At 34.2% G+C, this 27,314-nt stretch overlaps 1 protein-coding gene across 8 annotated transcripts in view; it reads right to left on the minus strand.

Annotated features, from left to right (window-relative positions):
• PCDH15 (protocadherin related 15) overlaps positions 1–27,314 on the minus strand; it is a 714,536-nt gene that overhangs the window by 425,495 nt on the left and 261,727 nt on the right. For all 8 annotated transcript variants that reach the window (XM_065894178.1, XM_065894175.1, XM_065894174.1 and 5 more), the window contains one exon: positions 22,315–22,470. In XM_065894178.1, coding sequence (XP_065750250.1) covers positions 22,315–22,470 — 156 coding nt within the window. The remainder of the gene's footprint in view (positions 1–22,314; positions 22,471–27,314) is intronic.

The raw sequence follows: 27,314 nt of genomic DNA on the forward strand, positions 1-27,314 counted from the left end.
TGATTATCCTGTGAGCCACAGCTGCTTGAGCCAACCTAAAAAAAGAGAAAATTTTCCTGACTAATCTTACTTGCAATATTTCCCCACAGAAGTATTGTATTCACAGTTTCATATAAATATAGTTGATTCTCATCATCCATGGTAATTCTGTACTATAAAGACACATGAACACTGAATTAACAAATACTGAACCAATGCTCCTAGGGGGAATTCAAGGTTATTACATTGCTGAGGGGAATACAGGATTAAGTTCCTGCAAGCCTCTGGTTACATTTTCATCAACAAATCAATACATAACCTTGTTTTATGGTTGTTTCTGTTTAAAAACACTTTATTTAATATGTTTGGTCTATTCTACTGTAGATGCTCTATATTGCACTTTTCATTTTATTGACTGAATTATTCAGCTCCAGAATTTGTTTGGTTCTTTTTTTAATGATTTCTATCTGTTTGTTAAATTTCTCATTTTGTTCATGTCTTGTTTTCCTAATTTCACTGAATTGCCTTTCTGTGCTTTCTTGTAGCTCATTTAGTTTCCTCAAAACAGTTATTTTGAAATCTTTATCAGGTATATTACCAAGTTCCATGTTTTGGAGTTCGATTACCGTAGGATAATTGTTATCTTTTGGCGATGACATGTTTCTTTGATTCTTTGTGTTTCTTGGAGATTTGCATTGGCTGCTTTCGCATTTGATGTAGCAGATACCTCCTCAAATCTTTTGTAATTGTCATTGAGTTGCAGATATTTTTCTTGGTCCCGCTTACTTCTGGGGTTTTCTTCAACCTTGTATGAATACACCTGCCCCGCACATGTTGCTCCAACAGAGGGCTGGAATCTCTCCTCGAGAGGAATGAACTTTTACCAAGTCTCTTTCATCCACAGGTGTCTGCCCAAGTCAATATTACCCAGGTTTCCCCAGACCATGACCCAGAGGAGTTGGGGCCATTCCACCGCTCAGCCAGTTCAATGGCTTCTGCTAGTTCAAATTCCAAACCAAGGTCTCTCTGCCTATTACCCAATGCACAGGTGGGCAGAATTACTTCCAGGTCTCTTTGCATATGGTGTTGGATCCCACAACTACAGCAGAGGTACTTTTGTTCATAGATAGATGCTAATTTTTATTTGTTCAAAGCGGGGACTTAAAGAAGGGACATCTTACACTACCATAATGTTGATGTCACTCTGGGCAACTTTATATTCAGCAAAGAAATGGTATGTTGTTCATTTTGAAGAAAATATTGAGAAGGATGAATCTTGGAAAGCACTCCATAAATCATAATATTGTGTTAAATGTACATGTTTAGTGATAGGGTAATGCCACTGGCATCAATGTCCTTGTATTCATAGGTAACAATAATCTCCTGACATTTATATCTATTATATATTTCTTGGAGTCTCATGTAATATATTTACATGAAAATTGACATTTTAGTAGAAATAAAATGCTAAAATATATAATTTCTGAATATCTAAAATAGTTTTTTATACATATTTTAAACCAATGCCTTCCAATAGACTTCAATGGCTTTAATGATTAAAGAGAAAATGTACAAGAGTCCAGAAGAAAAAAATATTTTTTATAATAAACACAACTAAAATAACACCACTTGAACTAGGAAATAATTGATACAAATGATGATATTATCCATTTTGAAAACCTTCTCAAGAAAAAGGCACCCCAAAGGAATAATTTAAAATGCAATTGGTGTGATATTACTTTCTTACATACTTCATCAAGAATCCAAGTGTTTAGTTTTCTCCTCCCCTCTAAAAAGGATAGAACTTCTGAAGGGTCATGGACATTAAATAAGCTGAACTAGAATTCACTATATGATGATTTACATATAATAATCATTTAATGACAGAATACCAACAATGGTAGTGGGTGCTCTATATCTACTCATAGACATTATCAAAACAGAAACACTAACTTTGGTGGAGCAAGATTATGTATAAGTCTATATTGGACTAATACATGTTTATTTTTCAGTTACAAATATTGTAATCTGACTTACTGTGTACTAGACAGCCATTTTGCACCAATTATTCTCTTAAGAACAAACACAAATGATTTTCTCCTATATTTTTGTAGCATGAATCCATCCTCCTTGTAATTGTTAATTTTATGCATCAACTTGACTGGGCCATGAGGTGCCCAGATATTTGGTTAAATATTACTCTAGGTATGTCTGTGAGGGTATTTCTGGATGATATTAACATTTGAATTGGTAGACTGAGTAAAGCAGATTGTCCTCCCAAACATGGGTGGGCCTCATCTAATCCACTGAAGACCTGAATAGGACAAATAGCTAGTAAGGAAGAATTCACTCTCTGTTCCTGACTGTCTTCAAGTTAGGACATCTGCCTTCTCTTGCCTTCAGACTTGGACTCAGATTGGAATTTAGACAATCAATTCTCCTGTTTCTCAGACTTTGGTCTTGGACTAGAACTATACCAGCTGGGTCTTCAGCTTGACAACTGCTGATCTTAGAACCACTCAGCCTCCATAATCTTGTGAGCCAATTCCTTATCATCAATCTCCCTTGCTATATCCCTAAATCAATCAGCCTATCTATCATCTATGTATCTCTCAGTTCTGTTGACTAATACACTCCTGATCCAGTTTCTCAACAGTGAACAAATAAAATTGAGTATTTGATTTTGCACAGGTAAAGATTCATCTTCCATTTTCTAACTCATCAAGGTCTATATGGCTACTGTGTAGCACTTTATGGAACAATTGCTGATTTAACTGCAACAGGGGCCATAATATCTTTTGGCACTTTGATCATACTCCATGATCCTTTGAAGATTATCTACAGTGATTCCATAGTCATCTATACAAGACATTGTAAATTCCTGAACTCTAACTTATGCTGTCCTGGAATATACACCTATTTTAAAATGATTAGTTACTGTCTTCTTCTGCCCCTGCACTTATTTTCAGGCTCTTCTCAATTATACTGCATGATCTAAAGATCATCTTCCATAAAAATAATCTTTCCAAATTAGAAGTCACTCATGCTTTGGCTATAATTCAGCCTTTAACCTCCTTCTCTGAAAAAGTAATTTTATGAATCTCTCTTGCATGTCATCCCTGCCTTACAAATATGCTTTAGAAATAGTAATATATTTAAAAACCAATGGGGTCCAACAAATGAAATGGAGTGATGAATTTGTAAACAGGTGCATATTACTGAGAACTTCAGCTTTTTCTCACAATTGCAACATTACATTATCTCTGAATCTGTGATTATTGATTGAGAGTTTATTATGGGCCAAATCACTGTTTCTATGACCATTATGTTGGTTTTACATTAACTCATTAATATAACATTTGTTTTATTCAAACATTCAACCAAATCAAATGTCTATTTGAAGTTTATCTTAAAACTTATAGAATCAGTACCAAATAGTACACATTCTTGAATTCACATTCAGTGGGTATTATCTTGCAGTGATTTATTGAAATCAAAAAGAAAAATATAATAAAGGAATTACATATGTTCTTCATTTTCCCTTTAACATAATATAGCTTTTGCACCTGTGTATAAAATCTTGACTCTGTTTTATTCATGAAAGCTAGATAATATTGAAAATCATTTCCTCTGAATAAATGTTTAAAAATAAATTCATGTAGATAATCAAGACAATATGGTACTGGCACAAAAACAGAAATATAGATTAATGTAACAGGATAGAAAGCCCAGAGATAAACCCACGAACCTATGGTCAACTAATCTATGACAAAGGAGGCAAGGATATACAATGGAGAAAAGACAGCCTCTTCAATAAGTGGTGCTGGGAAAACTGGACAGCTACATGTAAAAGAATGAAATTAGAACAGTCCCTGACACCATACTCAAAAATAAACTCAAAATGTGTTAAAGACAAATGTACGACCAGACACTATAAAACTCTTAGAGGAAAACATAGGAAGAACACTCTTTGACATAAATCACAGCAAGATCTTTTTTGACCCACCTCCTAGAGTAATGGAAATAAAAACAAAAATAAACAAATAGAACCTAGTGAAACTTAAAAGCTTTTGCACAGGAAAGGAAACCATAAACAAGACAAAAAGACAACCCTGAGAATGGGAGAAAATATTTGCAAATGAATCAACAGACAAAAGATTAATCTCCAAGATATATAAACAGCTCATGCAGCTCAGTATCAAAAAAACAAACAACCCAAACAAAAACTGTGCAGAACGCATAGCACAGGGAGATCAGCTCGGTGCTTTGTGACCACCTAGAGGGGTGGGATAGGGAGGGTGGGAGGGAGGGAGATGCAAGAGGGAAGAGATATGGGGCTATATGTATATGTATAACTGATTCACTTTGTTACAAAGCAGAAACTGACACACCACTGTAAAGCAATTACACTCTAATAAAGATGTTAAAAAAAAAAAAAAACTGGGCAGAAGACCTAAATAAACATTTCTCCATGGAAGACATACAGATGGCCAAGAGGCACATGGAAAGCTGCTCAACATCACTAATTATTAGAGAAATGCAAATCAAAACTACAGTGAGGTATCACCTCACACCAGTTAGAATGGGCATCATCAGAAAATCTACAAACAACAAATGCTGGAGAGAGTGTGGAGAAAAGGGAACCCTCCTGTACTGTTGGTGGGAAGGTAAATTGATACAGCCACTATGGAGAACAGTATGGAGGTTCCTTAAAAAACTAAAAGTAGAAATACCATATAACCCAGCAATCCCACTACTGGGCATATACCCAGAGAAAACCATAATTCAAAAAGACACATGCACCCCAATATTCATTGCAGCACCATTTACAATAGCTAGGTCATGGAAGCAACCTAAATGCCCATTGATAGATGAATGGATAAGGAAGATGCGGTACATATATACAATGGAATATTACTCAACCATAAAAAGGAACAAAATTGGGTTATTTGTAGAAAAGTGGATGGACCTAGAGACTGTCATACAGAGTCAATGAAAAACAAATATCGTATATTAATGCATATATGTGGAATCTAGAAAAATGGTACAGATGAACTGGTTTACAAGGCAGAAATAGAGACACACATGTAGAGAACAAACGTATGGACATCAAGGAGGGAAAGCAGCGGGTGGGGGGTGCGATGAACTGGGAGATTGGGATTGACATATATACACTAATATGTAAAAAACAGATAACTTGTAAGAGTGTGCTGTATAGCACAGGGAACTCCACTTTGCTGTACAGTAGAAACTAACACAACATTGTAAAACAAGTATATTAAAAATTTGTTTTTTTAATTTTAAAAATATTCATGTAGATAAGTATCTTTAAGATAAGAGTAAGGATTATTATTAGAGAGAGTGATAAGTAGCTCTAGTCATCTTTACTAAAACCTGAAGAGCAATTACACTTAAATTGAATTAAGCTTAAATTGAATATATATGTGTGCATATGTATTGATATATACATACAGAGAGAATATATATATGAAAGAACTTATTAAATTGAAAGTTGTTAAACAGTTGAATACATGAATATTTTAAAACAGGTGAAAGATTGATTCCTATTTAAATGCTTAAAGTAGAAAATGTATTTTTATGTGCTTTTTCTCTCCCCTTAATATCCTCCTTTTTTCTCTGTTACCCGTCTCCTGCCTCCCAGAATGTGCCTAATTCCTTGGAGGAGGAAAATAGAGACAAGTAAAAGGAACAAGGGCTTAGTCTTTCGTTCTTCAGAAGCTTTTGTGTGCTGTAGATTAAATGCTAGTACTCTCTATTTAAAGAAACTCTGTGAATGGGAAGGGCTCTAAAGGTCCATGATTTTTATTCCTTGAGTAGTTAAAGATATTTATCAAGTTTCCAATACCATGGACCATATTTCTTAAAAAAATTATTTGTTTTACTTATATAAAAAATCACATTATGAAATATTAAAAAAAAATTTAAATGAACAAACCAAACAAGAACAAACACATAGATACAGAGAAGAGAGTCATGATTACCAAAGGAAAAAGGGGATAGAGAAAGGGCAAAATTGGTAAAGGGGGTCAATAGTATGGTGATGGATGGAAACTAAACTCTAGGTGGTGAGCACACTATAGTGTATACAGAAGTCGAAATATAACATTGTACACATGAAATATATAATGTTATAAACCAAAAAAGAAAAGATTATAAACTACTAATATAGTCGACTCCTTGAGGTCAAGGATGATGTCTTCATAGAATATGAATTCAATAAATGTTTATAACTAATGCATTGTGGAAAAAAAGAAAGACATTATATGGGTAACTGATGGAGCTGGAATGGTAACTATGGATCAGAATTAGTAATGTATCAATGTTCATTTCCTGATTTCTGATGGTTGTACTCTTATGTGGGAAAATATCCTTATGTGTCGGAAATACACACTAAAGTATTTGGGGGTAAGAAGGACTCTTTTCAGTAACACTAAATGGTTTGGAGAAAAAGCCTGTATTATTCTTATAATGTTTCTGTAAGTTTGAAACTATTTATACATTAAAATAAAATAAACCTTTCCTTGTTAAAAAAATCACCTTATTATATCTAGAAATTATAAACAAAACAGATATAAAATGTGTAGAAAATATTCTTAACTATATATGGAATCTCTCTGTTATGCTTCATCATGGAGACCATCTGTGCATTTAGATCTACCAGAATGGCTCTGAGAAGAACAGATGTTCAAAAATACATATATTAGGGCTTCCCTGGTGGCGCAGTGGTTGAGAGTCCACCAGCCGATGCAGGGGACACAGGTTCGTGCCCCAGTCCAGGAAGATCCCACATGCCGTGGAGCCTGTGCTCCGCAACGGGAGAGGCCACAACAGTGCGAGGCCTGCGTTCCGCAAAACAAAACAAAACAAAAATACATATATTAAATGGAAACAGATGATATAGTCACAATGAAATGTGAAAGAATAGCACAGAACTAAAAATTTGATCAGGAAAGTGAAAGCTCAAATTGAATAGATTCAGAGACATTTCACCATTGTGAGAAAAAACTGAAGTTCTCAATAGTGTTCCACTAATTACTGCCTGTTTACAAATTTATTTTTGCATTTCATTTTGAAGACCCCCTTGGTTTTAAAAAATAGTTACAGAAATATAACTATTTCTAAAAAGCATATTTCCAAGGCAGAGTTGACTTGTAAGATGGCCAGAACCTATACTAAGTATTTTAAAAGCATTATCTCTTATAATCCTCAATACATTTTAACATTATTTTTTGTTATTATATTTATTTTACAGTTAAGGAATCCAAGGCTGAGAGCTTCTGCCTAATGTCATACTTCTAATATTTGGTAGATAAGGACCGCAATACAGGTTATCTGGTTTTCAAGTGTTAATTCTCAAGCACTATGAAATATATTATTTCAAAAATTTTGCAATTTGCTATTAAGAAACTTTTGACAAGAAAAGAAAATGATAGAGGAAATAAATATAATTTGACACATAACAGAACCAAGATATATAGTAATCTGAAATGATACAATTTGGATGATGTATTACATCAAAGATAATTTATGTTTGGCCCTAAGGAAAAATACTTTGGATATATTTTACAGAAAGACAAAGAAATCCAACTTAGCTTGTGCCTGTGTTTCAGAAAACATGTATTAAATAATTACTGCTATTGAAAACCGGTTGGTTCTCAGCAAGTAAATTATTTCATGAATCCCCAAATTCACCATTTCAGCATGCTAACCTTTTCATTAGTAATCAAAACTTTATTGCTAGTGTATTGTATAATGTCTGAAAAAGCACTCAGTAAATGCTCAAGGGGCAAAGAGAAGAAGGAAGAAAATATATCCAACCACAGTAATTTGCATTTTCATCAATGGTTTTCAACAAATCAATGTTTCATAAATCACTAATAAAAATGTTAGGTGAAGGTTTGATGAGGAACAGGATATTTACAAAGTCTTAAAGTCGTTTTCCACAAAATAGTTTTAATTAATTATTAAGTACACAAAAATGAATAAATATAGTAGAAAAGCCTGGCGAACACTGTCTTTCCACATGATAAAAGCTATCATTACCAGAAATGGGACACACTGATATTGTGAGTCGCTTTTGTTACATACTATGAAGAACATGCTATCACTTTTGTTGTATTTCTGAACAAAATCTATAATCATGAGGAAATATCAGGTAATTCTAAATTGAGAAATATTCTATAAACTGTCCCACTCCTGGAAATTATTAAGGTCATTAAAGTCAAGGAACTATTAAGGAACTAGGATTGAGACTAGAAAGCCATGGCAACTAAATGCAATGTGTGACCTTAGGTTGAATCTCTGACCTATAAAGGACTTTATTGGAAAAAAAAATCAGCAAAATCTGGCATCTGTAGATTACATACTAATATTGCATTAATGTAATTTCCTGATTTTGATGGTTATATTGTAGTTATATAGATGAGTATCCAAGGATTTAAGGGGTTTCATATGTGCAACTTACTCTTCATTGGTATAGAAAAATAGTTGGGACTTCCCTGGTGGCGCAGTGGTTAAGAATTCTCCTGCCAATGCAGGGGACACTGGTTCGATCCCACATGCTGCGGAGCAACTAAGCCCGTGCGCCACAACTACTGAGCCTGTCCTCTAGAGCCTGCAAGCCACAACTACTGAAGGCCGTGTGCCTAGAGCCCGTGCTCCACAACAAAAGAAGCCACCGCAATGAGAAGCACGCCCACTGCAGCAAAGAGTAGCCTCCACTCGCCACAACTAGAGAAAGCCTGCGTGTAGCAATGAAGACCCAATGCAGCCAAAAATAAATAAATAAATTTACTTTAAAAAATAGTTATATATCTATATACGATATATATTTGACTGTATTGTCATATACATATAAGAAATATACTGTATGACATTTATATATATGTGTATATGCATGTATGTGTATACACACACATCTCTATCTGTTCATTTATCTATTAGAAAGAAAGATTATTTGACCAGTACTCTTCAAAACTGTCATCAAAAACAAACAAAGTAAAAACAGATATAGTCCAGAGAAGACTAAAGAGACACGATGACTGACAGTACTATGGTAGCATAGATGGGGTCCTGGGACAAGAAAAAAGACTAGTAAAACTAAGGAAATCTAAATAAAATATGGATTTGAGTTAACAGCAATGTCTCACTGTTGGTTCAGTAGTTGTTAAAATATGTAGCATACTAATGAAAGATATTAAGAATTGGGGAATTTGGAACTCTATTACTTCTATTAAAATGTTATTTAGGTCTAATTATTTCTGATGTTTACATAAATGGTAGAAAATGTGAACATAAACAGACCATTTCCATAATCATTTTCATTATAATAAAGTCTAAGACTTAAATGTATCATTTACTATAAAAATATTTTTAAGGATAATAAAACTTTATTTATATTACATTTAGTTCTTATAAATACATAACATACACTTGAGGCAACTGTTAGCCAAAAAATAAGGGAGACAGAAAGAGAGAGAGAGAGGGAGGGAGAGAAGGAGAGAAAGAACAAAAGAGAGAACAAAATAGGGCAAGAGAGAGGTTCTCATCTTTTCCTATGGTTTAATTTGGCTGAAGTTCAGCTTTGGGTTCCTGCTGATGGGTCTGATCATTAAAATGGTTTTAATCATTCACTTAAACCTTAGGGAAAAAATCAAAACATTTCAGAGCCCCTTTTTTAAAAAAATTAACTAGCATATTAACTTTATTAACAGGTATTGTTGAAAGACATGATCATGCTGCATCAGGAGAAAGAGATATAACAACATCTGAAGTAAAATAAAAATTCTAATTAAACCAGCATATGATACCAGCTACCATGAAATACCCTCTAGGGTATGCCCACTAACCTACATGTAGCTGGGCAAGATGTTCATCTTGATATATTCGTCATTGGGTTACTTTTTATAATTCTTCATGAACTTAAAATCATTCTATAAAAAGTAATATATATATTCCAAAGGCTGTGTTCCTTTCTCTTAAAACTCTACCTAGCACATGATTATTTACTAAATTGTGAATCGAGATGATAATTTAGATGAAAGAAGTGTAACTTTTTTCAAATTAGTAATAATACTCTTCAGATTAATGGTGTTATTTACTCCTTACTCTTCCTTTATGTATCTGAGCTCCGTCATTCTCTTGCCTGATGCACTTGTACAATATGGTGATCAAGCACTCGGTTTTGGAGTGAGACTGCCTCAGTTTCTCACTTAGATCTGCCACTTAGTAGCCATGAGATCTTGGGCAAATTAATAAATGCTTTTCTGTCTCAGTACTTTTTCATCTTATTGTGTAAAATGAAAACAGTACACACAAATAATTTGAGTCTGTGTGTAGGTACAAGTAAGTTTTAAATAAGATTTAGCATTCATAAATGATAACTGTTAGAATTAATCAGTCAATACTGTTGTAATCTGTCCTGATTCCATTCAACATCAGGAGATATGATGCTACTAAATTGGCAAAAGATCTATGCAGAAATCTGTGAACTAATTTTAGATAAGAACAAATTGAAAATTAATCTGGTGTCAAGTTAGTTCCTAATGAGCATGTGAAAAAATCAAAGAAGAAAAATAAATACTAAAATTATTCAAAATCTAAAGTTTACAGGGCTTCCCTGGTGGCGCAGTGGTTGAGCGTCTGCCTACCGATGCAGGGGACAAGGGTTTGTGCCCCGGTCTGGGAAGATCCCACATGCCACGGAGCGGCTGGGCCCGCGAGCCATGGCCGCTAAGCCTGCGCGTCCAAAGCCTGTGCTCCACAACGGGAGAGGCCACAACAGTGAGAAGCCCGTGTACCGAAAAAAAAAAAAAAAAAAATCTAAAGTTTACAGACTTTTAAGATGTTAACCAGGACATAATTTGTGATATACTTGTAACATCAACAGTTATGAAACAACTTGACTGTGCCTGAAACCTAACGTTGTTTCAACTGCTAACCTTTACCTTCCTAAATTGTAAATGGCATTTTAGATTTATGAAGCATCCTTTAAAGTTTCCTATTATTAAGAACTTAGAGAACTTGATCAAACACATTTATTAAATTGACTGTGATTCTTTTGGTACCCCTTGCATCTGAGCTTCATAAAACTGTGCATGTAGAAAAATCTTGTTGAGATAAAAAAACATTTCGACTAAGGGGAGTCATATTAATGTTACTTAATAAATATGACTACTTTTTCTGGGACATGAAAAGTATGGTAAAGCTTCTTAAGCAGTGTATAGTCATATCCAAATAAATACATAATTTGCCCCTAAAGTTATGAAAGAAAGGGCTCTAATTCACATAAATACGTAACGTCCCCCTAGAGCTACGTAAACAGTACTATAATTCAAATAGTTCATATTTACCAGGTTAAAAGAAAAAGAAAAACTGGGTTTGTTTTTTTGTCATCACTGTTGTGTCACCCTATATAATTTATCACAATCACCTGGAAAGATTTTACTCCTTTCTAAAATACTTCCCATGTATAAGCTTCTCAAATTTTAACTCAAAACAAACTCTTACTTTCTAAATCATTCTTATCTCAGGAAAAATCAAAGTGAACATATATGTTAAATAATACTTTCCTGTTGCATGATTGTTCCATTTCTGCTTCATTGAGAAGTCTATTTATACAACTCCTACAATGTGTCAGGTACTGTTCTCCTCAAGTAACAAAACAACGTGCTAGCTCTAATAGTGATTCAAGTCTAACAGGGTAGATATAAAATAAACATATATATATACACACACACACACACATATATACACACATACATATATATATATATGTATATATATCCATATGTAATATCAGGTTTAAATAAGTGATCAACTAATTTCAGATTTTTAAAATTAGTTATAAAATATACAGGTGATATGCTATACACTAAAATCTGTGGACTTAATTTTCTTTCCTATTCTAAGATTTATTACATGTATTCATTAAACTCTATAAGGTAGGTTTCTAATATTTTCATTCCCAGTTTTTACATGAGGAAACATGTTTCTCTGAAACACACAGAAATTTTAATTTTGTTAAAGATAAATGCAATTTAAAAAATGGTAAGCCAGCTCTATCATAGTTGGACACTTGAGCTGTCTCCAGTTTTTGATTATTATGGAAATATCATCAACAAATCTCCTTATACATGCTTTCTGGTGGAATATGTACCACTAGAGGAGACCTGCTGAGTCACAGGGTATCTACTTGTTTACCTTTCTTTTCTTTTCTTTTAACATCTTTATTGGAGTATAATTGCTTTACAATGTTGTGTTAGTTTCTGCTGTAAAACAAAGTGAATCAGCTATACATACACATATAATCACCATATCCACTCCCTCTTCCATCTCCCTCCCACCCACCCTATCCCACTGCTCCAGTGGCCACAAAGCACCGAGCTGATCTCCCTGTGCTATGCAGATGTTTCCCACTAGCTATCTATTTTACATTTGCTAGTGTATATATGTTAATGCCACTCTCTCACTTCGTCCCAGCTTACTCTTCCCTCTCCCCGTGTCCTCAAGTCCATTCTCTATGTCTGCATCTTTATTCCTGTCCTGCCCCTAGGTTCATCAGAACCAATTTTTTTTTTTAGATTGCATATATCCATGTTAGCATACAGTATTTGTTTTTCTCTTTGTGACTTACTTCACTCTGTATGACAGACTCTAGGTCCATCCACCTCACTACAAATAATTTTACAATTATTTGAATTTTACAAATAATTCAATTTCATTTCTTTTTATGGCTGAGGAATATTCCATTGTATACATGTACCTCATCTTTTTTATCCATTCATCTGTCATTGGACACTTAGGTTGCTTCCATGTCCTGGCTATTGTAAATAGTGCTGCAATGAACATTGTGGTACATGTCTCTCTTTTTTTTTCTTTTTTTTTTTTGTGGTACAGAGGGCTCTCACTGTTGTGGCCTCTCCTGTTGCAGAGCACAGGCTCCGGACACGCAGGCTCAGCTGTCATGGCTCATGGGCCCAGCCGCTCCACAGCATGTGGGATCTCAGGCTCCAGACGCACAGGCTCAGGGGCCATGGCTCACGGGCCCAGCCTCTCCGCGGCATGTGGGATCTTCCCAGACTGGGGCACTAACCCATGTCCCCTGCATCAGCAGGCACACGGACTCTCAACCACTGTGCCACCAGGGAAGCCCCATGTCCCTCTGTGAATTATGGTTTTCTCAGGGTACATGCCCAGTAGTGGGATTGCTGGGTCACATGGTAGTTCTATTTTTAGTTTTTTAAGGAACCTCCATACTGTTCTCCATAGTGGCTGTATCGATTTACATTCCCACTAACAGTGCAAGAGGGTTCCCTTTTGTAGTATAGTCTGAAGTCAGGGAGCCTGATTCCTCCAGCTGTTTTTCTTTCTCAGGATTGCTTTGGTTATTCAGGGTCTTTTGTGTTTCCATACAAATTGTGAACTTTTTTGTTCTAGTTCTGTGGAAAATGCTATCGGTAGTTTGATAGGGATTGCAATGAATCTGTAGATTGCTTTGGGTAGTATGGTCATTTTCACAATGTTGATTCTTCCAATCCAAGAACATGGTATATCTCTCCATCTGTTTGTGTCATCCTTGATTTCTTTCGTCAGTGTCTTATAGTTTTCTGCATACAGGTCTTTTGTCTCCTTAGGTAAGTTTATACCTAGGTAATTTATTCATTTTGTTGCAATGGTAAATGGGAGTGTATCCTCAATTTCTCTTTCAGATTTTTCATCATTAGTGTATAGGAATGCAAGAGATTTCTGTGCATTTATTTTGTATCCTGCTACATTACCAAATTCATTGATTAGTTTTAGTAGTTTTCTGGCAGCATCTTTAGTATTCTCTATGTATAATATCATGTCATCTGCAAAGAGTGACAGTTTTACTTCTTTTCCGATTAGGATTCCTTTTATTTCTTTTTCTTCCTTCTGCTAACTTTGGGGTTTTTTTGTTCTTTCTCAAACTGCTTTAGGTATAAGGTTAGGTTGCTGATTTGAGATTTTTCTTGTTTCTTGAGGTAGGACTGTATTGCTATAAACTTCCCTCTTAGAACTGCTTTTGCTGCATCCCATAGGTTTTGGGTTGTCGTGTTTTCATTGTCATTTGTTTCCAAGTATTTTTTGATTTCCTCTTTGATTTCTTCAGTGATGTCTTGGTTATTTAGTACTGTATTGTTTAGCCTCCATATGTTTGCATTTTTTACAGTTTTTTTTTCTGTAATTGATATCTAGTCTCATAGCGTTGTGGTCAGAAACATACTTGATACAACTTCAATATTCTTAAATTACCAAGGCTTGATTTGTAACCCAAGATATGATCTATCCTGGAAAATGTTCCATGAGCACCTGAGAAGAAAGTGTATTCTGTTGTTTTTGGATGGACTGTCCTATAAATGTCAATTAAGTCCATCTTGTTTAATGTGTCATTTAAAGCTTGTGTTTCCTTATTTATTTTCATTTTGGATGATCTGTCCATTGGTGAAAGTGGGTGTTAAATTCCCACACTATTATCGTGTTACTGTCAATTTTCTCTTTTATAGCTGTTAGCAGGTGCCTTGTATATTGAGGTGCTCCTATGTTGGGTGCATATATATTTATAATTGTTATATCTTCTTCTTGGATTGATCCCTTGATCATTATGTAGTGTCCTTCCTTGTCTCTTGTAACTTTCTTTACTTTAAATTCTATTTTATCTGATATGAGCATTGCTACTCCAGCTTTCTTTTGATTTCCATTGGCATGGAATATCTTTTTCCATCCCCTCAGTTTCAGTCTGTATGTGTCCCTAGGTCTGAAGTGGTCTCTTGTAGACAGTATACATATGGGTCTTGTTTTTGTATCTATTCAGCAAGCCTGTGTCTTTTGGTTGGAGCATTTAACCCATTCACATTTAAAGTAATTATCGATATGTATGTTCCTATGACCATTTTCTTAATTGTTTTGGGTTTGTTTTTGTGGCTCGTTTTCTTCTCTTGTGTTTCACATTTAGAGAAGTTCCTTTAGCATTTGTTGTAAAGCTGGTTTGGTGGTGCTCAATTCTCTTAGCTTTAGCTTGTCTGTAAAGCTTTTGATTTCTTTATCAAATCTGAATGAGGGGCTTCCCTGGTGGCGCAGTGGTTGAGAGTCTGCCTGCCGATGCAGAGGACACGGTTTCGTACTCCAGTCCAGGAAGATCCCACATGCCGCGGAATGGCTGGGCCCGTGAGCCATGGCCCCTGAGCCTGCGCGTCCGGAGCCTGTGCTCCGCAATGGGAGAGGCCACAACAGTGAGAGGACCGCGTACTGCTAAAAAAAAAACCAAAAAAAACAAAAAATCTGAATGAGATCCTTGCTGGTTAGAGTAATCTTGTCTGTAGGTTCTTCCCTTTCATCACTTTAAATATATCATGCCACTCCCTTCTGGCTTGTAGAGTTTCTGCTGAGAAATCAGCTGTTAACCTTATGGGAGTTCCCTTGTATGTTATTCGTTGTTTTTCCCTTGCTGCTTTTAATAATTTTTCTGTGACTTTAATTTTTGCCAATTTGATTATTGTGTGTCTCAGCGTGTTTCTCTTTGGGTTTATCCTGTATGGGACTCTCTGTGCTTCCTGGACTTCGGTGGCTATTTCCTGTCCCATGTTAGGGAAGTTTTCAACTATAATCTCTTCAAATATTTTCTCGGGTCCTTTCTCTCCTTCTTTTCCTTCTGGGACCCCTATAATGAGAATGTTGTGGTGTTTAATGTTATCCCAGATATCTCTTAGGCTATCTTTGTTTCTTTTCATTTTTTTTTCTTTATTTTGTTCTGCAGCAGTGAATTCCACTATTCTTTCTTCCAGGTCACTTATCCGTTCTTCTGCCTCAGTTATTCTGCTATTGATTCCTTCTAGTGTATTTTTCATTTCAATTATTGTATTGTTCATCTCTGTTGTTTGTTTTTGTTTCCGTTTTTGCAGTACGCAGGCCTCTCACCGTTGTGGCCTCTCCCGTTGCGGAGCATAGGCTCCGGATGCGCAGGCTCAGCGGCCATGGCTCACGGGCCCAGCCGCTCTGTGGCATGTGGGATCTTCCCGGACCAGGGCACAAACATGTGTCCCCTGCATTGGCAGGTGGACTCTCAACCACTGCGCCCCCAGGGAAGCCCTATCTCTGTTGTTTGTTCTTTAATTCTTCTAGATCTTTGTTAAACATTTCTTGCATCTTCTCCATCTTTGCCTCCATTCTTTTTCCGAGATCCTGGATCATCTTCACTATCATTATTCTGAATTCTTTTTCTGGAAGCTTGCCTATCTCCACTTCATTTAGTTGTTTTTCTGGGGTTTTATCTTGTTCCTTCATTTGGTACATAGCCCTCTGCCTTTTCACCTTGTACCTCTTTCTGTGAATGTGGTGTTTGTTCCACAGGCTGCAGAACTGTAGTTCTTCTTCCTTCTGCTATCTGCCCTCTGGTGGATGAGGCTATATAAGAGGCTTGTGCAAGTTTCCTGATGGGAGGGACTGGTGGTGGGCAGAGCTGGCTGTTGCTCTGGTGGGCAGAGCTCAGTAAAACTTTAATCCACTTGTCTACTGATGGGAGGGGGGGCTGGGTTCCCTCCCTGTTGGTTGTTTGGCCTGAGGTGACCCAACATTGGAGCCTACCAGGTCTCTTTGGTGGGGCTAATGGCAGGCTCTGGGAGGGCTCATGTCAAGGAGTACTTCCCAGAACTTCTGCAGCCAGCGTCCTTTTCCTCACGGTGAGGCACAGCCATGCCCTGCCTCTGCAGGAGACCCTCCAACACTAGCAGGTAGGTCTGGTTCAGTCTCCTTTGGGGTCACTGCTCCTTCCCCTGGGTCCCACTGCACACATTAATTTGTGTGTGCCCTCAAATAGTAGAGTCTCTGTTTCCCCCAGTGTTGTCAATGTCCTGCAATCAAATCCCGCTAGCCTTCAAAGTCTGATTCTCTAGGAATTCCTCCTCCTGTTGCCGGACCCCCAGGTTGGGAAGCCTGACGTGGATCTCAGATCCTTCACTCCAGTGGGTGGACTTCTGTGGTATAAGTGTTCTCCAGTTTGTGAGTCACCCACCCAGCAGTTATGGGATTTGATTTTATTGTGATTGCACCCCTCTTACCATCCCATTTTTGCTTCTCCTTTGTCTTTGGATGTGGGGTATCTTTTTTGGTGAGTTCCAGTGTCTTCCTGTCGATGATTGTTCAGCAATTAGTTGTGATTTTGTTGTTCTCGAAAGAGGGAGTGATAGCACATCCTTCTACTCTGCCATCTTGAACCAATCCTTGACATTATTTTTTAGTCTAGTCTGAAAACTTTGTTTTTCAATTTGAGTATTTTCCCCTTTACTTTTAATGTAATTTTTGTACAAGATGAATACTTTTATTTTGAACACTCTTAGTAAGTGTTCATATTTTTCCTACCTATTCTATGTTCTTTTTTGTTTGTTCCCTTTCTTTATTTTGTTTGATTAATATGTATATTATCCATTATTTCATTCATGTTCTAGGCAACAAAAACATTAGACTGTATTTGTTGGTTATCTCCCAGTTTATAATTAGTGTTCTTATGTTTTAAGTATATATCTGTTCTTATGTTTTAAGTATATATCTTTACATGATATATAAAGATATACATACGTATCATGTAAAGTTATATACTTAAAACAAGATATATATATATATCTTTTGCATCAATACCCCCTCATTCTCATACTACTTTGATTTTTATTGATACCTACTATCTGTCATATTCTGCAAAATCAAAAACATACAAACAAAGCAAAACACCTCACTTCAGCGATCTTAATTTAGGTTTACTCACTGTGGTTCACAAATCTTTATGTCTATTCAACATGGACTATTCGAGATCTAAAAACATTCCTTGCTGGGTTGCAACAACTGATATTCTCCTCAGATTGCAAATCTTCCCAGAAGTGTTCTTCTCTAATATATTCTCTCAGTAGGATCCTGCTATATTTTAAGCCAGAACCTCAAAGGTAATCTAAACAATACATAGTGTCTACACTTTTCTCCTTTACCCTCTGCAATTAACAGGTCATCTTTTCTCATTAACTTATCCACCTAATATTTTTCCTACACCCTCTTTTTCCATTTTTATTCAGTTCAAGATTTTTACCTTGCATCTCTTTTCAGCTCACCTCTTCAAAAAATTCTCCATCCAGCTGTGGGAATGATATTATAAATTGGCAAATCTTAATGCACTTATATTCTAAGCCATTTACTGGTCCCTTATTGCCTAAAGCTCCTCTTTATAACTGATGGTGCCTTTCAGGATATGACCCCAACTTGTTCTTCAGTTTCATCTCCTTCCATTCAATCCTTTCTTTTTCTTTTTTTTTTTTTTTTGCCGTACGCGGGCCTCTCACTGTTGTGGCCTCTCCCGTTGCGTAGCACAGGCTCCGGACGCGCAGGCTCAGTGGCCATGGCTCACGGGCCCAGCCACTCCACGGCATGTGGGATCTTCCCGGACCAGGGCACGAACCTGTGTCCCCTGCATCGGCAGGCAGACTCTCAACCACTGCGCCACCAGGGAAGCCCTAATCCTTTCTTAATTTAAGCTTGTTATACAGAACTCCTTATATTTAAGTCAGTAGCAATCCATGAAAATAAGGTCTACTAAGTTAAACAAAACTTAAGTGATAGTAGAAACAGTTCACCGCATAAATTCAAAACACCATCAGGAGACAACAGTGCTGAAAACAGACATGAAGTATGTATTTTTGATTAGTATAAGGCCAAAATAGAAATATTACCATAATACAGTGGCATGAAATTTTATTTAAGACACTTTTATTTATAGAATATTATTCAATTGCCATTTTTATACATCAAAAATAGTTGAACATTGGCAATTTCCTTGAGTCCAACCTTATAATTACATCTGAACTCTATTTCTCCAAGTTTCCAGGAACAAAGAAATAGAGTTCAGAATTTTTATATATACCCTTGACGTTTGAACGGTACAGGTCCACTTACATGCAAATTTTTTCAACAGTAAATACTACATTACTACACAATATATGGTTCCTTCCTCCCTTCCTTCCTTTCTTTCTCTCTTTCTTTCTTTCTGACTGTAAACCATCTACCTGTCAAGAGAAATGCAAGGAAACATTCTTTCAGAAAGTGCCAACAAATTATCTCCAATAAATCACATCATGTCACAGCAGCAAAGTACATTTAGTGTGATACCCAAGGTGACAAAAAGAACAAATTAATATTGACTAAAAAAATTGCCCATCTGTAATGAGATCATTAAAGACCAGGACAAATATAACCTCTATATTATCCTGAGATTAATTCTTCACAGGCACAAGAAAACACTACGTCTGCCTTGACTTGTCCTTGTTTACTTTTTATTATGTCAAAAGGAATTTTTTGAAATGGGATGCATGTGTTATCAAAGACATCACTGCCAGAAAATATTTATCTTCCAAAAATTACTTAAGAATAATCAGCAGCAATTAGACTTTGCAATTTGTTCTTTGAACCAACAAGACTAATTACTTAATGATACAATTATCCAAAACTAATTGAGAGTTTCCAATTACCCAGAGAGAAAAAAAAATACTTGCAATGCTTTATGTCTCACAAACAAAGAATTTTAAACCTTGGTAGCCAATTCATGTGCTGCTCCAGGTCTTGGTTTTCTCACAGTTAATAAGGAGAGTGACTAATCAGGACTTTAATTTTAGAAGCTTCTTTTATAAATCTGTGATGATGACTTTGTACCTATCTTTTGCATTCTGATGAAGTGTAAAATATTTTGACACCAACAATCTCTTAAACCCTGAATGATTTTTTTTTTTTTGGAAAAGCATTTAGATCTTTCTAGTCTTAACTGCATTAACTGCATGCCTTATACTAAAAGAAGAAATAGCATGGAAAATATCTTGCAATCTTGCACAGAGTAAAATGTATTTTACTTAATTTTATTTTACAGGCAGCACTGTAGTTGCGTTGTGTATATATATATATATATATATATATATATACACACACACACAGACATAGTATATATACACACACACATACATATATACATATACATATGGGTATATATAAAATTGCAATGTATTTTCCCAGGGGAGAGATATAGATATAAAGATAAACCCATTCAATCCAATTAAACTAAGAACTACTCAGATAAATGAAGGATGAGAAAAATAGCTAAATTTCATTTTTTCTTATAATTATGTTTTGATGTTTAAATAAACTTTGGACTCTTTACAAGAAAATAGATATGAGAGAGTATGAGCAAAATCAATGGAGGAAAATATCATCAATTACACACATTCTACATAATCAAACCATAGAATATATGACCATAGTAACAGTGGGATAGGATTGCCTCGGTTGTCTTTAGGAAATGCATTGAAAGAAAACCATAATTAGGCAGCTTTGTAAAGAAATCTTGCCTCTACAAATAATGTTTAAGATAAAATGTTTAATGTTTATATAAATTGTATCACTCTAACATTTATCCAGATGACATAGGAGTTTAGAGTTTGGAGAAACTGAAGATGATCAATGTGTATAGCTGGAGATGAGTATAGAAATAAGAAATGGAAATAGATCATGTGTTAAATTTTAAAAGATGAATAAAACTTGGAGACTTGCAAGGTAGGGAAGATTCCATTCTAAGTAAACTGAACAGTGTGAGCAAAGCCAAAGAAATGAATATATTTGTAAGACATGAGGAAGTTAATCTGAACAGAATGAGGCAATATCAGAGAGAAATTGAAGTTAAGAATACATTGACAAAAGGTCAGATTATGGAAGGGCTTGAAAATCAGCCAGTGGAGATAGATGACATTTTTCCAGATAATAATGAGAAATTACACAATTTTTGAATAGGAGAGTGACACAATTAAAATAGTGTTTGAAAAGCTTAGTTTTCAGCAAGGTGCTGAAAAAAATTGGAGGGGGAGTGGAAGTAGTCAAATTACATAGGATACTTTGAATTCAAATTGAACATTATAAATTTCTTTATGAAAAATGAACTACAACAGTTAAACATGGTACAGGAATGGATTTTAAAATTAGATATGTTGCCTAAGATAACTCATCTATTAGTTTATACTCAAAGCTAGCACTCAAACAAAAAAGCAAAATCTCATTCAAAAAGTATGCTTTAGATGCTAAAATAATTAATCATGTAACATGATTAATTACATTAATTAGCATTTGTCTGTTTTAGCAGAAGCCTATTAAGTAAAAGTTAGCTCAAAAAGGTCGAGCATTAACAAGTAATTTCGACTGTTAAACTTTAAAAAGCTTTTATTTCTTTTATTTATTATTTTGTTTTTGGTAATACAATCTAGAAAGTCTCAGATTACAGGAAACATCATTTCTTCAATTTTTAGTGAATAGAAGAATGTTGAGGTAAATAAGATACATTTTAAATAATTTCAAAAAGCATGTAGAAGTTATAGGCCCAATGCTGTGTTTAATACCCAAATTATACTGCCTTCCTCCTATAAAGTAGGTACATATTTTAAGATTAAAAAAAAAAGACATGGAGGTAAAGATGATTTGCTAAAGTATAGGCTATTAAAAATATAGTTCATTTTTTGTGTCTAAAGTACACATAATAGATGATATTAGAGATACTTCAGAAATATTTTATAATTTTTTATAATATTTTATATTTTTTCTACAAAAAATTAATAGAGTAAGCACTATTTTTAAAAAATAACATAAAAAGGGTTCTTGGCCCATGGATTTTGGTTCAAAGGGAAAACAAAACAAAGTAAAACAAGAAATAACAAAAAAGCATGTTCTAATAAAAGCAATAATACTACTTTAAAAATATTTTTAAATAGTTTGATAAGGATTTTCTTATAAGAATTTAGCTTTTATATTAAAATATTTTTAATATGCCAGAACTTGATTTTAAAATTGAGAAAATAACTTTAAATTAATAAAATCTCAAATACATATTTTCTTCTAGTATTGAATTACTGCTACCACCTCAGAGATACAAAACAAAAATCTGTCTCATTTTACAATGAGAATAAATAGCACCTGTTGAGCCTCAGTAAGCATGTATGTATTTAGATTCAGGCATTAAGTTGTTGAAGATGATTAAAAAATGCCAACATTTTGGCCATTATTATAAATAAAGCAATTTTTTTCCTGTAGCAAAGTGAATTCCTGAAATCGTATCAGAAGTCACTCAGACCTTATTTCTTTTAAAGCACTATTTTTAAAAATGTTTTCTTGATATTTTTAAACAGTTAAGATTGTTATTATAGAGGAATAATTTCAAAATATTTAAAATATACAGTCAATTACATATATCAATAAAAAGGAAGCAGAGAGTAGTGGATAGAAACTGACCTCATTCACTGTGGCGTAGTAGCTTTCATGCTTGAATGTGGGTGAGTTGTCATTTCTGTCTCTCACCACGATTCGAACTTCATGGTAGATAACAGTACCCACTTTTTTGTTGATGCACTGAACCTGTACCACGATGGAGTGTATGTTCATTGGAGGCTGAAACACAGAAATTGCATCTTTTTAAAAGAATAACTGAAACTGAAGCATCTCATTACTGTCAAAGTATTTGTTTAATAAAATCTTCTATGTTTATTCACTTTTAAATGATAGTAATCTATAAAAATTGATCCATTTTGCCTTATTTTAAGGAAAAGTGAAGACAATCATGATTATTTCATTGCTTAATTTTCAGAATATAGGGTCTGAGGTAGTATTATGTTCATAATTAGAAAACTGGTGATGAACACAATCACAAAATTAATGTCTGATATTTGATGGGATGCCACAAATTTTGTCCTTCCAAAAGTCAAAGAAGCAATGACATAAACTTCTAATTTATAAAAACAACGTATTAATGATAATATACATAGGATAGAGAGATTGTATAACATGGTATATCATTTGTTTAAATCTATATTTCTGCTAAAATATTAAATGTTCATATCTGATAAAAACTAAAATACTGATAACCAAAAGAAGAGAATCCATTCACAACCCAATCAAACTTCCTAATTCTATACAGTTAGATGTTTATTTTGCTAATCTTTCCCTCTTTCCAAATATACATCTGTTTTACACACACACACACACACACACACACACATACACACACACACACACGTGAATATCATCCCATGTTTGCAAATACAGATTTTCTATAGCACTTTGATGTATACTACTATGAAGCTATATTTTGTATTCCATCATAAGTCTATAGCATAGTTAAAGTAAAAACTTATGAGATGTTTATTATTGTCAATTTTTGTCATTAAAAGCAAAATGTTTATACCTTGGTAAACATACTGTACATAAATATGTGCTAACTTTAATTATTTTTTATGATAAATTCTTATAAGGGGAGAATTGTCATCAAGGGGGCATTTATTACTCAGGTGCTATGATGAAGGGCTTGCAGAAGTGGGATACACACATCTCTGGCTCTAGAGTTAAAGTGTTTAACACCACAGAATATTTATTTGTGATTTTTAAAGTATTTTTGAGTTTATAAAATTTTCCGTACATATAATTCTATCAGTATGATCTATTCTGACCACCCTGTTTAGAATGCCATGCCTCCAGTCTGCTCTGTCCTTTCAACTTTCCCCCTATTTATTTACTGTTTTTACTACATTTCTCATGCATCACATGGCATATTACACATTTTATATACTTGTTTGAGTTTGTCTTCCTTTACTATACTGGAAGCTTCATAAAGCCTGGGGTGTTATTTTGGTCATGACTAAATCTCTCTACCCAGTAACTAGCACTGTGTCTAGAACAGATGACTGAGTACTACCCGAGTTGTACTGCTGTGCTTCTAGCCTTAGTTCCATAACCTACTAATTGTATGATCTAGATGCAAACTCTCTCTGTGCTTAGTTTATTCACTTCTAAAAATGGGGATAATACTAAACACTGACATGACATAATCATCATAAGTATTATATGAGCTTACCCTGTGCTAGGCACATATTAACACATAACAGATGTAAACTATTTTTTACTTATAAAAAGCTAAATCTCCAAAAAAGTAAAAAAACATGAATCTAAAAAAAATACAAACTGACAATCTTGAATTATAAAACAAATTATTAAATATTTGGATTAAAACCAATTTAAAGATATAGCAATGATTACTGGAACTTAGGGTAGGTTCGATAAAAATGTCACATTTCTAATGAGTAGAATGTTGTAGAAACTATACCTAACCTGAAGAAAACATTGTTTAATATCAAGATATTTTTATGGCCAATAAAGAGAAATGCAATCAAATTGTATTGTACCTGGCTGAATAATTGTATCTAGAAAGAATAACTTGAAGCAACATTATCATATGGAGGAAGGTCTCTAGTGAAGTACCATACAGATCTGAGTTCTAATGTCTGCCCCAATTCACTTTTAATCACTGACATATATAAATGTATTAAAGCCATGTGTGTAAAATCTGTGAATGCTACAAAGTTCAGAAGGATATATACTACATTTAATGATAAAAAAAACAAGGTTCAAAATCATTTTATCAGAATAATAAGTATCAAAAATCTACACTTTTACAATAATAAATTTAAATAATCTTATTTGTATTAGAAAAAAGTTAATTGCCCAAATATAGTAATAAGTGGCTACAAACATTAATATGAAAATATAATTGTAAAATTTTGAGTTTTAAAAAATTTTGAGTTGGCATGTTAAGATGAGTTTGCATGCCAACACTGTAAATGGACTACTAGAATAATAATACAAACTACTTCATATGCATTAATAATAGATGAAGACATAGGTGGATTACAATAAGCACCATTTTATGGGCAAATTGGAAATGAAGTCTAATCATCCTGAAAATGTGTGATAAAATTTGAGATGTTTAAACTAAAAATCACAAGATTCATCAGACATCTGAATGGTTGTTATGAAAAGATAAATTAGTTTATTCATTGTAGTCTCAGGGTATAGAAATAAGAACAATAAATAAAAAGTATTACAAAGCATATGTTTTCAATATAAGTAGAGATTTTCTATTAATCCAAAGTGGGTCAGAATAGAATGGACTATCCAAAAAATTAAGCCCCATCACTGAAAATCTGCAAGCTTGAGACTAAAAGATAACTTAAAAAGACTAGGTCTTAGAAATATTCTGGAAAGAATTTAAATTATATGACCTCCAATTTTACTACCAGTTTTAAAGTCTTTGCTTTAATAGGCTTTTTAAGAAAAGTACTGCATATTTCAATTGTAAAGTAAAAAACAATAAATACTTCTACTATTAGCCCTTGGCACACCTCTCAGAAGACAATCAGGTGACAATTTATGTTCTTCTAAAGTTATTTATCTTATAAATATTGTGAGAGAGACCTATAAAACCATTCCATTTCAACTTCTAATTCTATAGTAAGTGTTAGCATGGGACAGAAAGGTCACAATCTTTGTAAATAGAGGATCAGATGTAGTGTGCTGCGACTCAGCGCCACTTAGTCGCACTAAGTGCCCATAGATTAGATATAACCAGGTCACCTGGAACTCTTGTCACTGTCAACTTTAGTCCCCTATGCAACTGTTAGTAGCATGGATAGAACTTAGCTTGCAATAAATTCCAACCATAATGGATCATGATGAAGGCAAGAATTCCCTGTGGCTAATATACAGCATTCACTGTAATCTCACGTTGGAATAGAATCTATTCTGCTCTGTAAGAAGGTCATAAATATACCAAAGACAGTTCCACGAAGTCTATTAGTGAGAGTTTAGGGAATCCAAAATGCTTAGGAATGTGTTAGGGAAGTTTTGGTTTATTTTTAATAACTGGGTGGCAAAAATAAGTCATGGCAATTCTATCTTCTCCGATTCTCTTAAATTGCTTCATTCGTGAAACAAATCAGAAAAAAAATGCTGTGTATAAACTGTTTGAGGGTAATTATTTAGGGTGATTACCATTCATATATACCTAGACATTCAAACTATTGTCCAAATTTAAAAACAACTGTTCAGCATAGTACTCTGAATGTATATTTGCATATCTGTATGTTAGTACACATGTGTGAATACATTTTGACCTACATAGATAAAGTTCAGGAATGATATGTACCAACAGTTGATGAAGGTTATCTTTGAAAAGTAAGGCCAAGAGTAAAAAGTAAGTGAAGAATTTTTTTCCAATAAATATGTATGAATTTTTTAATTTGAAAAACATTTATTACATTTTTCAATCACTTAAGTTGCAAAGCGAAGCTTTTATAAATAATTTATTGATGCGAACAGTGTAGATTATAGCATACATATTCAGTCTAAGGAGAACTGAGTTTTTTCTAGAAGCTACATTATTTGGATTACTTAATAAATAAATGTTTAGCAAACCTGAATAAGAACTGATTTTATTTTTCATAAAGCAAAGGCAAATGTTATTCACTCCTCACAGGAATGGAAGTTTTTTATCATGATTTTTCTTCCTATATAAATACTATTTTTACAAAATAAAAAGTCTTCATTACTTTAAAAATAAACTGGAGGACAGTGAAAAGAAATAAGACCCACTGTGTTGTAGAAATACTTTTTAAACAATGAAACAAAAGTTAACATAAATGGCTGGCCAGAGTTATAAGTGTACTTCATAAATTAAACTTTCAAAATAAATGGTATATTTAAAGAAGTTGCCTAAAGAAGAAAGTACGGATTTGAAAATATTGTTAGGTATATGTAACATTTAGAAATGTTTAGGTTTTTCACAATCAGTTATTAAGGACACTAAGTTTATTTAATTGTACTTATTTTATGCAAAGTTCAACATGGGTTGGGATTAATATGACACAGTCCTTTTACATTAAGCAAATCCTATAAAACTGATATGAGATGAATATAGATAACTATAATGTGAGTCAAAAAAGAGTTCTGAAGGAATTCCCTGGCAGTCCAGTGGTTAAGACTTGGTGCCTTCACTGCCAGGGCCTGAATTCAATCCCTGGTTGGAGAACTAAGATCCTACAAGCTGCATGGCACACCCCCCCCAAAAAAAAAAAAATGAGTTTTGAAGGCTTAGGAGTTTGGAGTAAGAAATTATGTACCAGCGTTACTATTAGGAAATATTTTATGTAGAGAGTAGAAATTTAAGACATGTTTTGGTAGTAGATAACATTTAACTGATGGTAATGGATAAAGGTAATTTCAAAGTATAGGTTCAAAAGAGTATCAGGGTAGGCGTGGTAAGAAAAAGTTAGATTATGTTGAGGGAACAGCAATTAGTTCAGTTTTCCTAGATTAGAGAATATATGTTTCTAAATAAAAGGAAAAGAGATAGGCTGCAGCTTGAATCTAGGAAACCTCAAGGGACAGTTTGCACTGAGAATTCA

This window comes from Phocoena phocoena, chromosome 16, assembly GCF_963924675.1.
Source record: "Phocoena phocoena chromosome 16, mPhoPho1.1, whole genome shotgun sequence".
NCBI classification, from domain to species: Eukaryota; Metazoa; Chordata; class Mammalia; order Artiodactyla; family Phocoenidae; genus Phocoena; species Phocoena phocoena.